Source organism: Staurois parvus, unplaced genomic scaffold (assembly GCF_062004578.1).
Source record: "Staurois parvus isolate SC_StPar_1 unplaced genomic scaffold, SC_StPar_1.0 ptg001134l, whole genome shotgun sequence".
Taxonomy (NCBI): domain Eukaryota; kingdom Metazoa; phylum Chordata; class Amphibia; order Anura; family Ranidae; genus Staurois; species Staurois parvus.
The window spans coordinates 3,489,141-3,503,003 of NW_028318930.1; the positions used below are offsets into that span (position 1 = coordinate 3,489,141).

The 13,863-nt window shown below is 42.9% G+C and overlaps 1 protein-coding gene across 1 annotated transcript in view; it reads right to left on the reverse strand.

Moving 5' to 3' along the window:
- LOC149439324 (uromodulin-like) overlaps positions 1 to 13,863 on the reverse strand; it is a 59,189-nt gene that overhangs the window by 23,750 nt on the left and 21,576 nt on the right. The window contains exon 5 of the mRNA XM_089659210.1: positions 7,525 to 7,745. Within this exon, the coding sequence (XP_089515336.1) occupies positions 7,525 to 7,745 (221 nt within the window). The remainder of the gene's footprint in view (positions 1 to 7,524; positions 7,746 to 13,863) is intronic.

Genomic DNA, 13,863 nt, shown 5'->3' on the forward strand with positions numbered 1-13,863 from the left:
AATATATGTACAACATGTTCCGGTTCCTTCTATCATTTTACAGACACCTCCTTTTTCTGCTAAAATCATGTCCAGAGCCATTCTATTCTGGAATGTCATGTAGGATGTAGGGGCTAACTGGCCAACGATTCCTTGAAGGGCATCTCTGGTGTAATTCACAAACCTCTGTTGGTTGTAGTATATATAATTTATCTAATCTACATTTTTATTAACAGTTATCATGGGAATCAGGGATTCAAAACCTGCTTTACTTGGTCTCTGGCTTTACATTTATTAGGCACCCCCCTTGGGACTCCAATGGCATCTATATACACATGTGGGTCAAAACTGCCAGAAGGAGCTTTTCGCTTCCTCCTACGACCAGGCATTGGGTCATGGGTATTTTCTGCTAGGATGTGGAGAGGCATAATGGCCTTTGTAAGAGCATACTCACCAGTCCAAATCCCTTCCAATCTGGTTCTAATCTTTTGGTCCCCAGTAATCATCCATGACACATATGTATACCTGGTCACTACTATCGGAACATGCTCGTTATGTCAAGATCATATAGATTACAATCATAGCACCACATGGGATCTATACTACAGAAATCAAAGATGAAAATAGCTACATGAGTGTTGGATGAGTTGTACCAAAATATAGTGGTGTCACCTATTTCGGTGATATCCACCTGTTGAGCCTCTGTCAGACTTATAAGAAAAAGGATATACAACATAGTTGTCATGGTGTAGATGACGCCTTTCCCTCAGGGTTTGGGACTTTCTTGCAGTGGGAGGCGTGTTCTTCCCGGCCACCTTGACAGAAGTGGTTGTGGTCAGCAGAACTTGGAATGTACCATCATGTCTTGGCTCAAGGGAATGTTTCCTCATAAATGTCTTTACTAATACCCAATCTCCGGGTAATAGGCTGTGAGTTCCTGTATCTGACTCAGGATCTGGAATGGAGAAAACACTTGGACATAGATACGGGTTAATTCACGTGATAATACAGTCACATAATCAGTTAACACATCAGACTGTAATTGTAACTGTTGTGGAAAATAACAACCAAGTCTGGGGGCTGAGCTAAACAAAATCTCATAAGGGGATAGGGAGAGTTCTCCTCTTGGTGTGTATCTGACACTAAATAGGGCAATAGGTAGACTGTCTGGCCAACTCATGCCAGTCTCTTGGGCCATTTTTAGCATTCTGGCTTTCAGAGTGCCATTCATTCTTTCTACTTTTCCACTACTTTGGGGGTATGGAATGCCAGAGTGACTCCTAATGCCGCCCATATTTCTTTGGTTACTGAAGCTGTGAAGGCGGGGCCCTGGTCACTCTCTATCACCTCTGGAAGCCCATATCTGCATACAACCTCAGTGGGGAGTTTCTTCGCAGTTGTTTTAGCAGTCATGTTAGTTACAGCAAAGGCCCCTGGCCAACTGGAAAACATGTCCAACACCACTAGGGTGTACTCAACCGCCCACTCTTTGGCATCTGGATATGATCAATTTGTATCCTATGAAAAGGGTATAGGGGTTTGGCCAAGTGTTTCTGTGGTGTCTTCTCTGTGCGTCCCGTATTGCATTTTTGCACAGATGGCACATGTTCTGCAAAAAATTGTTCGTCAATGTGGTGATTCCAGGCGCTATATCGTACTTGTTGATAAAAGAGTTCATGAGGCTCTTTGACAGATGGGCTGCTCCGTGTGCCCACTGGACTACAGCTGGAAACATATTCTTGGGTAAACAAAACCTCTTGTTGCACTCAAACAGACTGTCTTTGAGAATAGCTCCTCTCCGTCTCCAGCTCTCTTTTTCTTCTGGACTTGCTGCTTCTTGGAGTTCTTTGAGGTAGCATCTGTCCACAGTTAAGGTCTGTAAGGTGAATATTGGTTCCCACTCTCCGGTTACCTCTCCTTCCATTTCTGGTGATCCCATGGCCGCTCGTTTTGCCGCCAGATTATTGCCTTTGGCTTCTGAAGAGTTTAATTTCCCATGAGCTATTACCTTCACAATAGCCACTTGAATGGGTAGAAGGAGTGCTTCCAGCAGTCGTCCAATGGCTGCTCCATGTCTTATGGACGTACCTGCCACAGTCATAAATCCTCTTGCCTTCCATGTGGGTCCAAAGTCATGGGCCACCCCAAAGGCGTATCTGGAGTCTGTGTAGATATTGGCCCTTTTTCCTTCCATCATCTGGCATGCTGTTGTGAGTGCTTGAAGTTCAGCTCCCTGTGCAGATATTGCTGGCGATAGGGCTCTTGCCTGTAGGACTGTGTCTGCAGTAGTGACCGCAAATCCTGTATAATATTTGCCTCCATCATCTGCATATCTGGAACCATCAACAAAAAAGGTGTAGTCTGGGTCCTGCAGTGGTGTTTCACTCACTGTGGGGAGATTGAAGGTTTCCATTTTCATCACTTCAAGACAATTATGAGGCTCAGTGGCTCCATCATCCTCTCCACTTTCTGCATTACCTTCATTACCCCCCTCAGCAATTGGGAGAAGAGTGGCCGGATTCAGGGTTTGGCGACGTAGGAGAGTGACATTATCAGGAAGTTGGAGGGAACACTGTAGTCTTAGATGCCGCGCTGTGGACAAATGTTTAGGCTGGACTTGGTTTAAAATGGCAGCAATGGCATACGGTGCCAGAAGAACAAGTTCATGTCCCAGAACAATATCAGAGGTCTTATCCAACAGAGCTTGAGCAGCGAAGACAGCTCTTAGACATGAAGAACCACCCCTAGCTACGGGGTCCAAATGGCAAGAATAGTACCCAATGGGTCTGGTTTGCCCTCCATGTTCCTGACCTAGGACCCCCGTGGCATGGCCTTGGCGTTCAGACACGAACAGTTTGCAAAAAATTTCTCGTAGTCTGGTAGACCTAGGGCTGGGGCTGAAGAAAGTAAGCATTCTAAAGCCAAAAAGTTGGAGGCGGCCTCTTCGGACAGATGGAAGGGCTCAGACTTGAGAGCATCGTAGAGTGGTTGCATAAACCAAGAAACATCAGGAATCCATGACCTACAGTAGGATATGAGGCCAAGAAAGGCGTAGAGTGGCTTCTGGCCTAAAGGGAGTGGCAAGTTCTGGATGGCCTTAACTCTTTCCTCCATAAGATGCCTTGTTCCATGTGAGAGGCAGCGGCCCAGGAACATGACTGTTGTAGAGCACCATTGCAACTTCGGTTTAGAGGCCTTACAGCCTTGGTGTGCCAAGTAACATAGTAAACTCTCTGAGGCTTCTTCAGCCGTGGGCAGGTCATCAGCACAGAGGAGAAAGTCATCCACATATTGAAGAAGGACCACTGCCGAATGTTCCTTTTGCCACGTGCCCAGTATGGTGGTCATGGCTTTGGCAAACTGGCTCAGGAAATTTTTCGCCCCCTTGTGGCATAACTGCCCAGATGTATTGCTGCCCCTCATGGATAAAAACGAAGAAGTATCTGCAGGGAGGATACAAGAGAACGCTGGAGAATGCATTTGCCAGGCCCACCACGGTGAAATACTTTGCTGTTGGAGATACCCCTGTGAGTAAAGTGAGGGGATTTGGAACGATAGGTGTCTCTAAGACAGTGGCTTCATTCACTGCTCGGAGGTCCTGTACCATCCTGTATTTCTCTGGTTCTCCTTTGGGTGTCTTCTTTTTTATCGGGAACAAAAGTGTATTACATGGAGAGGTACAAGGTATGAGTGCACCATTTGTCACAAGGGACTTGACCTGCTTCAAAATGGCCTTGGATTGCGCTGGTTTCAGTGGGTACTGTGGTTTCCTGGGTAGGGGAGCTCCAGGCTTCAGTTCCACCATAATTGGGGGTACCTTTTAAACGTCCAATATCTTCGGGTCCTGTGGACCATAAACAACTTGGGATTCTGCTCAGCACATCCGGTGCTACGTAGAATGTACCATTGACTTGTAAGACCGGACACACTGGGTAGAGGCGGCTCACTCGAGGCGTTGGCCTTCCATTTGTCTAATTTGGTGTACCAATATGGCCGCCTCCAGGAAGTGTACTGGCCTGGGCAGGAAGGGACAAAGCAGGAGCAGCAAGATGGCTGCCATCAGGAAGTGTACTGGGCTGGGCAGGAAGGGACAAAGCAGGAGCAGCAAGATGGCTGCCATCAGGAAGTGTACTGGGCAGGGCTGGGGTGGTGGGCATAAAGTAGGCATTAGATGAAGGGCAGGGCTGTTCCTGGCCTCCTTTGTTCTGAATTCTATCATCATAGGGCGTTGGTTTTAGCACACTTCCATTTTCACTTTTATGATACATTATACAATCGCTATTTTATTGAATTTCTTCCAACCATCCTTCTTTATGCAACGCTTTTGCAGTTTTTTTTTACCAAGCTTCTGTCACGTTCAGCAAACCTTTTTTCACATAACATTCCTCTCTGTTCCTACAATGATTTATGCCAGTCCTGACCTTCAGCTTACAAATTTTCGCTACTTTAGATAACTTCTTTAACTGCTTCACTTCCTTCACACCTCTTCACAATATGACATGCCAGTAATCCTTTTCAATATTTAACACATTAATGGTACACATAAACAGTTTTTTTTTTTTTCCCCCGTAGCAATACCTGTTCTGTCCACTGCTCTTTGTGGATAACTTTGGCTACATTATACCAAACTTCTTGCTGTCTTCAGCACATGTTTGTCAACTAAGACATCTTTCTTCTCTTTTTTTTTTTCCCCACCTCCTTATCTTTAATTCCACATACTTTTCCTCTTCTCTCTCTCTGCAACCAGGTCACGTGCTAACATTCCTTTCTAGGGGTCTTATCAGCGTCTGACCCATCTCCTCCCCCCTTCTTTGTCCTTCCTAACAGAAATCTAAGACACTTCACAGGCTGCTGTCCAGACTTTCCTTAACCCTTAACAAACCCCAACCTTCTGTTATGAACGGCAAACATTAACTTACAGACACACATTTAGGACATAACATAGCAGTCTATCTTGGTGGGCTATGAGTACAGATCACTGAGTAACTCTTCCTAGCCCCAAACATGGCTAAGGCACCATGCTGCCACACTAAAGTGACGCGTAACCCGACACCTCCTCTCTTGTGGTCAACACACACACCACACACCCAAGAGAAATTATGTGTCAAAACCCTCAGTAGGTCCACTCCTCTTCCACCTCAAGACTGATACATAAAAACACACAACAGAGACCCAGGTAACAGATAAGCACATGCAGGTATATTTAAATAAACTCCAGGTAAGCAAGGTTACCTGCCTTTAGTGACCTTTAGCAGCCGTACTAGGCACAGGTATGAATCAACAACAAAGACAGGATGAGCAATGGTAAGATAGCAAAATATATCTTACCATGCTCCAGAGGCGATCAATCTCCGACCTGTCCAGTTTGACTGACACCGAACGCCTTTTAAGGTCGGCTGGCTGCAGGTTCATGACCCGGAGTCCCGGGTTTCGGCACCAATTGCTTTAGTCACATACTGAAATCATCCAGTGCTTATCTGTTCCTGTCCTAATTTATGACGCTAGCTTTGAAATGTGCGCACATTGGAAGACACTCACGCTGACACACAAGTTCAGTCTATGAATACTTCTAGTTTATTATAATGAGAAAGTGAACTTATATATGCAGAATGATGCGAGAGTCATGTGACAACAGCATAAGCATTATATTAGTCTTTGATTGGTCATTTCCACACGAAAACAATCTCTGTCATGGTATAGGTGTGATCTTCTTCCAGGCCTTATCTTATAGTAAAACAACATTCCTTTGTTACAAGTTGGCACGGTGGGAGGGGGGCAGTGTGTGTGAGCAGACATTTCTTAAGCAAAGATTTCTTATAGTACCACAAAGCCCAGCAGGCAGAAAATATTCACACAACATATTTATTAAAGTATAAAAGTAAATATTTATAAAACTTATAGAAATAGCGTATATATATATATATTCAATAGGAAACGAAATAGGCATTTTACCAAATCCATCACAATAATATAAATTTTTCATCATACATGTCATCAGTTTTTATGATATAATTATTCTAGTGTTTTACTGGTCGTATCACTTTTATTTATGATATACACATTAGCGCTGCACCTTTTTTGTATAAGTGAAAAATTAGACCTGGTTCACACCAATGCAGTTTGTGTTTTGTCCCTTTTGCAGTGCCTTTTGCAGTTTTTGGTTTTGATGCATTTTGCATATTTTGGGGGGCCAACTTGTTGCCGGGCAGATTAAAAATGCGAAACGCATCAAAATATGCACTACATGCGTTTTCTCCATTGAAGTCTATTGAACCAAAAATGCTACGTTTTGCATTTAAAAAAGTCCCTGACCCTTTCCAAAAATACAGCGGCTCAAAAAAGAATAGATGTGAACATGTGCCATAGCAATCCATGTTAAATGGACTGTAGTGCGTTTCTGCAAAAAGCATTAAAAACGCATTGGAGTAAACCAGGTCTCAAGGAGCTTTCTGGGGGAGAGGGGAATCTGCATTTTAATTATAAATGTACTAACAGTACAGATATCCCTTAAAGCTTACCACTAGCCCAATTTCCTTATAGAATGAGGAAGAGGTAAGATTTCTCTCAGTGACCCCATTGAAAGATCTTCTGTCACTTCTTAGCACTGTGATGCCTACAAAAGAAATCTCTAAAACAAGGACATGGGCAGCAAAAAAAAACTGACAGGGTCCCTAACTCTTCCCTGTTCTATCCTGAGACCTGGTACACACCTATGCAGATTTTTTTCACACACATTCTTGATGCGTCTTTAATGTGTTTTAGATTTGTTTTGAATTCAGCGTTTTTGGGAGGTGTCTGTTGTCTTGCAGGAGAAACCAACAGTAACGCATCAAAAGCGCAAGAACTTTGTTTTTGATGCATTTTTGCTGTATTTCCCCTGAAGTCTATGGAACAAAAAAAATGCAACAGCTGCAGGAAAATAAAAGTCCCTGATCCTTTCCAAAAACACACCAGTAGAAAATGCACAGATGTCAACGTGACCCATAGGAAACCATGTTAAGTGGACTGTAGCGCATTTCTGCAAAACTGAAAACGCACTGAAAAATGCAGGCACACCAAAATACCGTACGGGTAACCCATGTTTTATGTGCGTTTCTCACACCGAATTCAAAATGCAATCTGCTGTGAGTGTCAACATAATCCTAATGACATCCCAAATGCAGTGCGTTTACCTGCACCAGATGGTATGGTGTTACAGTGTTATGCGATCCAGTTCAGTGCGTTTGTGAAAAGTAGTACATACATTACTTTTTGTGATATCCAGTGTAAGTTCAGTCCATTCAAATGAATGGGCTGAAAAATCACACCAGAGTCACTGAGGAATGGCACAGGAACACAGACTGAGGCCCTGTGTGAATCAGGTGTGAACTGACCCTAAATGAAATGAAATGTTTTGGCTGGAGTTGGGCTTTAGGCAATCTTTCCAGGAAAATCTGAAGCAAAATGCTAAGAGTGACGTTTTCCATATATTTCCTGTTGTAAACAATACACACAAACTGAAAGAGCTACTAAAATGAATGAATGAATAAATCAATAATGTGTTACCGTCAATGTGTTTCCACACCAAGTGGATGTTGCTTGGGCCATAACAGCTATCGCTTTGACGCCATTGACCATTTCATCAATAAAGAAATAGCAGCCCACTGATGGATCCCTCAGATGATAGGTGGAAGGGTTGTAACCAAGTGCTTCTAGCTCACATCGCTTCATTGTGACTGTCATGGCATTGTTTTCACAGACAACCGTAGGGTGAAAATCATTACGTGCTGGGAAAATTCAACAAAAGAGTACATATAAATCAATCAGTGGGCAATGCATACAAGAACTGTTCTATTACACATGTACATTGATCCACTCCTCTTACTATTTGTTACTGCTTACAGACACTCTTAACCATATGGCCCAGTTCCCTAACAAATAAACAGAATTCCTAAAGCTCAACATTTTAAAGTATTACTAAACCCAGGAACCTGCATTCAATATATCTGGTCTCCCACAGTACACACAACATGGGAATGCAATTATTTTAGTAAATATAAACTGCTAAATACCTTTTCTCATCAGCAATATATAGCAGTCTTGTGACTTCATCAGTGTCCAGCAGAGTACTGGTTAAAGCTTGTAGAAGGAGTTTTCATTCTCCCCTGATTGTCCTATGAGGCTGCAGGACAGCTGACCCTCTGTCTTGACTGATTGGCCCTGTGCTGATCACATGCACCCTCCCAAGAAGAAAAATCTCTAGCAATAAACAGCAAACTGAGCATGTGCAGAGTGACTCCTAGAGCTCTATACTATCAGCAGATGGACTGGGGACAGTAGAAGGGGAGGATCGGAGAAGACAGGATCAAACAGCCTTTTTACACAATGCGGAGGATTAACCCCTTAAGTTCCACAGTGAGTATAACAAGCATGTTTTACTGCATATACAGACAGATTTTACTGTTGTGGGTTTAGTAAAACTTTAACCACTTGCCCTTCTGAGGATTTACCCTCCTTAATGACCAGGCCTCTTTTTGCTACTCGGAGCTGCATTAATTCAACTGATAATTGCGCGATCATGCAATGCTGCGCAATTTACGTCCTTTTTTTTAACACAAATAGAGCTTTCTTTGGTGGTATTTGATCACCTGTGCACTTTTTATTTTTCACGCTATAAACAAAAAAAGACCAAAAAGTTTGAAGAAAAACGATATTTTTTAATTTCAGCAATAAAAAATATATAGTAAACTCAAATTTAGGCAAAAATGTATTCTGCTACATGTTTTTGGTAAATAAAATCCCAATAAGTGTATATTAATTGCTTTGTATGAAAGTTATAGCGTCTACAACCTATGGTATAGATACTGCAATTTACGCCATTTTTTTGCTATACAGCGCTGCGCTAGTTTAACGGACAATTGTGCAGTCATGCAATACGGTACATAAATGAAATTTACATCCTTTTTTTCACACAAATAGAGCTTTCTTTTGGTGGTATTTGATTGCCTGTGTGTTTTTTAATTTTTTGCGCTATAAAAAAAAAGGCTGCCAATTTTGAGAAAAAAAACCTATATTTTGGACTTTTTGCTATAAAACATGTCAAGTAAAAAAAATTTAAAAATCAAATTTCGTCATAAATTTTGGCCAGAATGCATTCTGCAACATGTCTTTGCTAAAAAAAAAAAAACCAATACGTGTAAATTAATTGGTTTACGTGAAAGTTATAGCGTTTACAAATGGCGGGAAAGATACTCGGATTTTTAATTTTTTTTATACTAATAATGGTGGCGATCAGAGACTTATGGCGGCGATCAGCGACTTATGGCAGGACTGCGGGAGTGCGGCGGACATTCTGGCACTGGGGGGGAACTGACTTGGGGTCAATGACATCCCCAGTGACACCAATACAGTGATCAGGGCAAAAAAAAAACACTGACACTGTACTAATGGCACTGGGGAGGAAGGGGGTATCTTTTATATTCACTGAAAGGGTTAACTGTGTGAGGGGAGTGTTTTTAACTAGGGGGCGGGTGTGTGTACTGCACGGGGACAGGCTGATCAGGAGAGATAAACTCTTCTCTCCTGATCAGCGTGTCAGGAGCTGTCTGGGAACTGACAGAAAGCAGAGCTACTGCAGCCCTGCTCTCTGTCAGTGACTGCTGCTAATTGGCACTGTGACCCGGTGACTGACACCTGCGGCCGGGATCGGCGGTGCAGGTAGGGCGGCGGCACGCCTAGCGCGCGCCCCCTACCTGTTTTGCAAAAGCGCGTTTTCAAATGTGCTTTTGCCCAGCCGTGCCGACCTGCACCGTTTTTCTACAGTGGCTGGTTGGCAAGTGGTTAAGCTCAAGTTGAACCCTCGTTATTTATTATTGTAATTCAGTCAGGCTGTATAAACAGTAATATGGAGATCTTTTACCTTTTTTTCCAGTATAAAAAAAATATTAATCAACGTGGTTTCTGATAATATAATAATTTTAATGGTAGAAGAGTACACATCTATAAATGGTAAGTACAGATATGAGTACAGCAAATAGTCATGTGGTATACAAACCCAGTTACCTCATATATGATGAGCAATCCCACCAGATGGGGCTTCTTCTACCTTATTTATTATTCAATTGCTTTGGCAAGGGCTAAATATCCTGTAATGATAGCCCCTAAGAGATTTGGACCGTCATCCCCCCCCCCCCCCCACAAATTACACCTTTTTAGAAAGTAGACACCCCAAGGAATTTGATAGGAGGCAGTATAGTATTTTACAAATATCATTTTTGTTGCAGGGTTTTGAAAAAGAAAAATAGAAAAGAAAATTTAAATTTTTTTTTCTCTTCATTTACCAAAAGCTTGCCAAACTTACCAAAACGGGTAATTTTGAGGGGAGGGGGTACTTCTACTATTCTGGCATTTCAGGACCAACATTAGAAGCTTATGCCGCACATCACTCACTCTTCTAACCGCTTGAAGATCAAGCCTTTTCAGACACTTTTGGTTTGAAAACAGCATTTTTCTTGCTAGAAATTTACTTTGAACCCCCAAACATGATATATATGTTTTAAGCAATGGCCCTAGAGAATAAAATGGTGGGTGTTGCCAGGGCTGCTGTTAGAAACCACGGGGCCCCATACAGCCAACCTGACAGGGCCATCCCCAACAAAACACAGTATACTATACTTCGGTTATGAATGAACACCGTGAGTGATCGGTACCAAGCACTCATTGTGTTCATCTAGGAAAGAAGGGGCTGGTAAAATGTGACATATTTACTGGACCCTTTAACCACTCTCCATCCTGAAAGATGCTATTGTGTGCTTGCAGCTGCTGATAGGAAGGAGGGGAGGATAGCTGGCAGCACTGGGGGGGGGGGGGGCACACAGGGGGCCTGAGCAGAATGGGGAAATGTATGGTGCACAGGGAGGGTGATAAGGTGTGACAGGAGGGCAATTACTGGAACCAATCCCCTATATGGCTCTCTCTGCAGCAGCTAAAAGCCAGTGGGAGGGAGAGCTGCAGAGAGAGCCACACGGGATCGGTTTCAGTAATTGCACCCCCACCGTGCCGATCACCCTCCCTGCCCACATCCAATTCACCCAGCTGTCTGGGCACCCCTGCTGGCCTGGGCCCCATACAGGAGGGCTGGTGGTACCCCCTTATCCACGGCCCTTGGTGTTGCAATTTTGTATTGCCCAATTGTTTGATAAAAATAGATTGATTCATAACAACTTTGCTAACATTGATCACCGGGTCCCGTTCACTGGGATATTCATTTTGCTGTCTTCAATGGACACAGCAGTCGCGGGTGGGGAGCGGGGCACACCCCCCTGTGTTAGTACAGCCAGAGCAATATGCTTGTAGCTGTTCGCAGTACATTGCGGGCAGGTGGCAAGCTGTTAAAGCTAAGGGAAGCCATATCAGTTACTGACACAGTAAATAAATTAGTTTTGTAAATCTGACATTGTCTCATTGTAATATCCTGTCTGTCCCAAGTAATTTGCACAGTACTGTATGTCCTCCTATGTGCTTGCATGCACATAGTCCTGTGATTGTGCTGCGTTTGGACACTGCAGATCCAGGCAAAAGATACAGAGCCAATAACAGACAATTACAGCGTCCTAGAATGTAAACAAAGACTGCACCGTGTAGCTGTGTATCACTTACTGGACAGAAGCACAGTTTGCTTTCACATGCCAATCAGTGAGAGGAAAGAATGCCCTCTGACCACCAGCCAGCACCAGTGCAATACAGTACAATGCCAACAATAATAAATCCAGGTATACACATTGCTCACCTCTACAGTATATGTCAGCCCCTATACCTGTCTATGATCTGACCTGTATATTAACCCCTCACCTCCCTTGTCCTGCACTGTATATTAACCCATTCATCTCCATCCCACTCTATGTGACCTGCACATAACCCTTCACCGCGTGACCCCCTGTATGTATTACCTGTACATTTAATGCACCTAGTAAATCACCAAGTGCCATATTTTAAATCCCCTCAATTCTGGCAAGTTTCTTCATTTTAAAAAAAAATTGTGTTAAAAATATCAGAACATCTTGGGGTTTCAACTTTGCAAAATGGGTAATTTTGGGGGTGTTCATAATGTCCTGGTATTTTTATTTATTATGTTTTAAAAACAAAAAAGTCAGGTAAACTATTTTTTTCATTGTTTTTGTTCTTTTATCTAAAAGTAAAAGCTTTTGTGGAATTTCATAAAGGGTGTCATAGACAGAATTCCATTGTGGCGCAGCATCAAAAGTGTTGGTGCTTGCGTTTGATCCATGTACTTGTTACAGACAGGCACATGAATCTGTCCATGTCTGTACTGAGGAAGGAATGTCCACACTAGGGTTGCCACTTCATCCCTTTAAACCCAAACACATATTATTTACACAGGTTCTGTGGCTGATTAAGGTGGTAATTAAACTCACTTGGTGACTTATCTGCATTAAATTAGCCTCAGAACCTCTGTAATCGACCGCTTCCCGACCGCCCTATAGTAGAACTGCTGCTACAGGGCAAAAGTGTTGAGCAAAATCACACATACATATATGTGATTTTGTATTCCCGGGTAGGGGGCGCACATGCTGCCATACCAGCGCCACCATTGCTGTCGATCACCGGGTCCTGGCCAGAGATTCCCCACCGGCACCTGGCGATCGCTGAGAAACACTAGAAATTCTGAAGGACCCTCTGCACACTGGTATATACCCTTTCAAGCAGACTATGCAATAAATAGGGATATTTAGTTCACACATATTGCAATACATGCTTAAGCTGGCCAACTGCGTCAAAGTAATCTCTCTATGGCCAGTCCTACTCTGCCCTGCCTACGCAAGTGCTACTCAGGACACAATGCTAGCATAGGGGAAAAGACACAATGGGGAGAGCTACAAGGTTCAGGTCTGGCTACTGACCCAACAATACAACAAACAACAAACTGAGAAACACTGACACTCACAGGGGTGAGGTCTGTATGTAAACAATACAAATGTATATCATAAACGTGCAGCGCTGTAAACTCATGAAACATAAATATCTTATATCATAAATATATATATATATTTGACAGGTACCCGTTCCCACTTCTGCGGAGTTGTCCTCCCTTTACTGTGGGCACCCGGCTGTGACAGCCGGGTGCCTACTGCAGATGCGCGAGAAGCGCTGGACTTTGTGAATGGCCCGGCGTCTTCTGGGACCTGTCATGTGTCCCAGAAGACGCCGGACCATTCACAAAGTGCAGCGCTTCTCGCGCAAGCGCAGTGGGCACCTGGCTGTCACAGATGCCAGTGCGGGAAGACTGCGTAGCGCTGGACCGAGGAAGAGGTAAGGACCTGCAGCAGAGAACAGCTGAGCGACCGGCCCGGTATTCTGACATGGTGGCGGCGGCGGAAATACCGAACCGGCCGCTTTACATTCACTCCATAAGACGCACTGACATTTTCCCCCCTTTTTTGAGGGGAAAAAAGTGCGTCTTATGGAGCTAAAAATACGGTATATTATGACAATAAACGCATGGTAATAATTTATTATAAAATTATTAAGAAGTATTTTATGAATATGTAAAATTCAAAATCATAAAAAAAGTCTGCATAAAAATTGTTATAAATATGATATATAAAATCATGAAAAAAATCACAAAAAAATTAGGAAAAAATATGAAAATGTATAAGAATAATTGGGTATATAATTGTAAAAAATATTATGAATCCAGGAATTCATTATCTTAAGAGTAGTAAAAACAAAACTCATGGTTGTTAAAATGATTCTATACCTTAATTAGGCCCAGAATTGTTAAACCTTATTCAGGATATATATTATAGGGTGTGGGGAAACAGGTACTCAATGCTAGCTAACTTTTGTCTATAAAACAATTGATACCTCTTTCTATGTTGAGCCCTT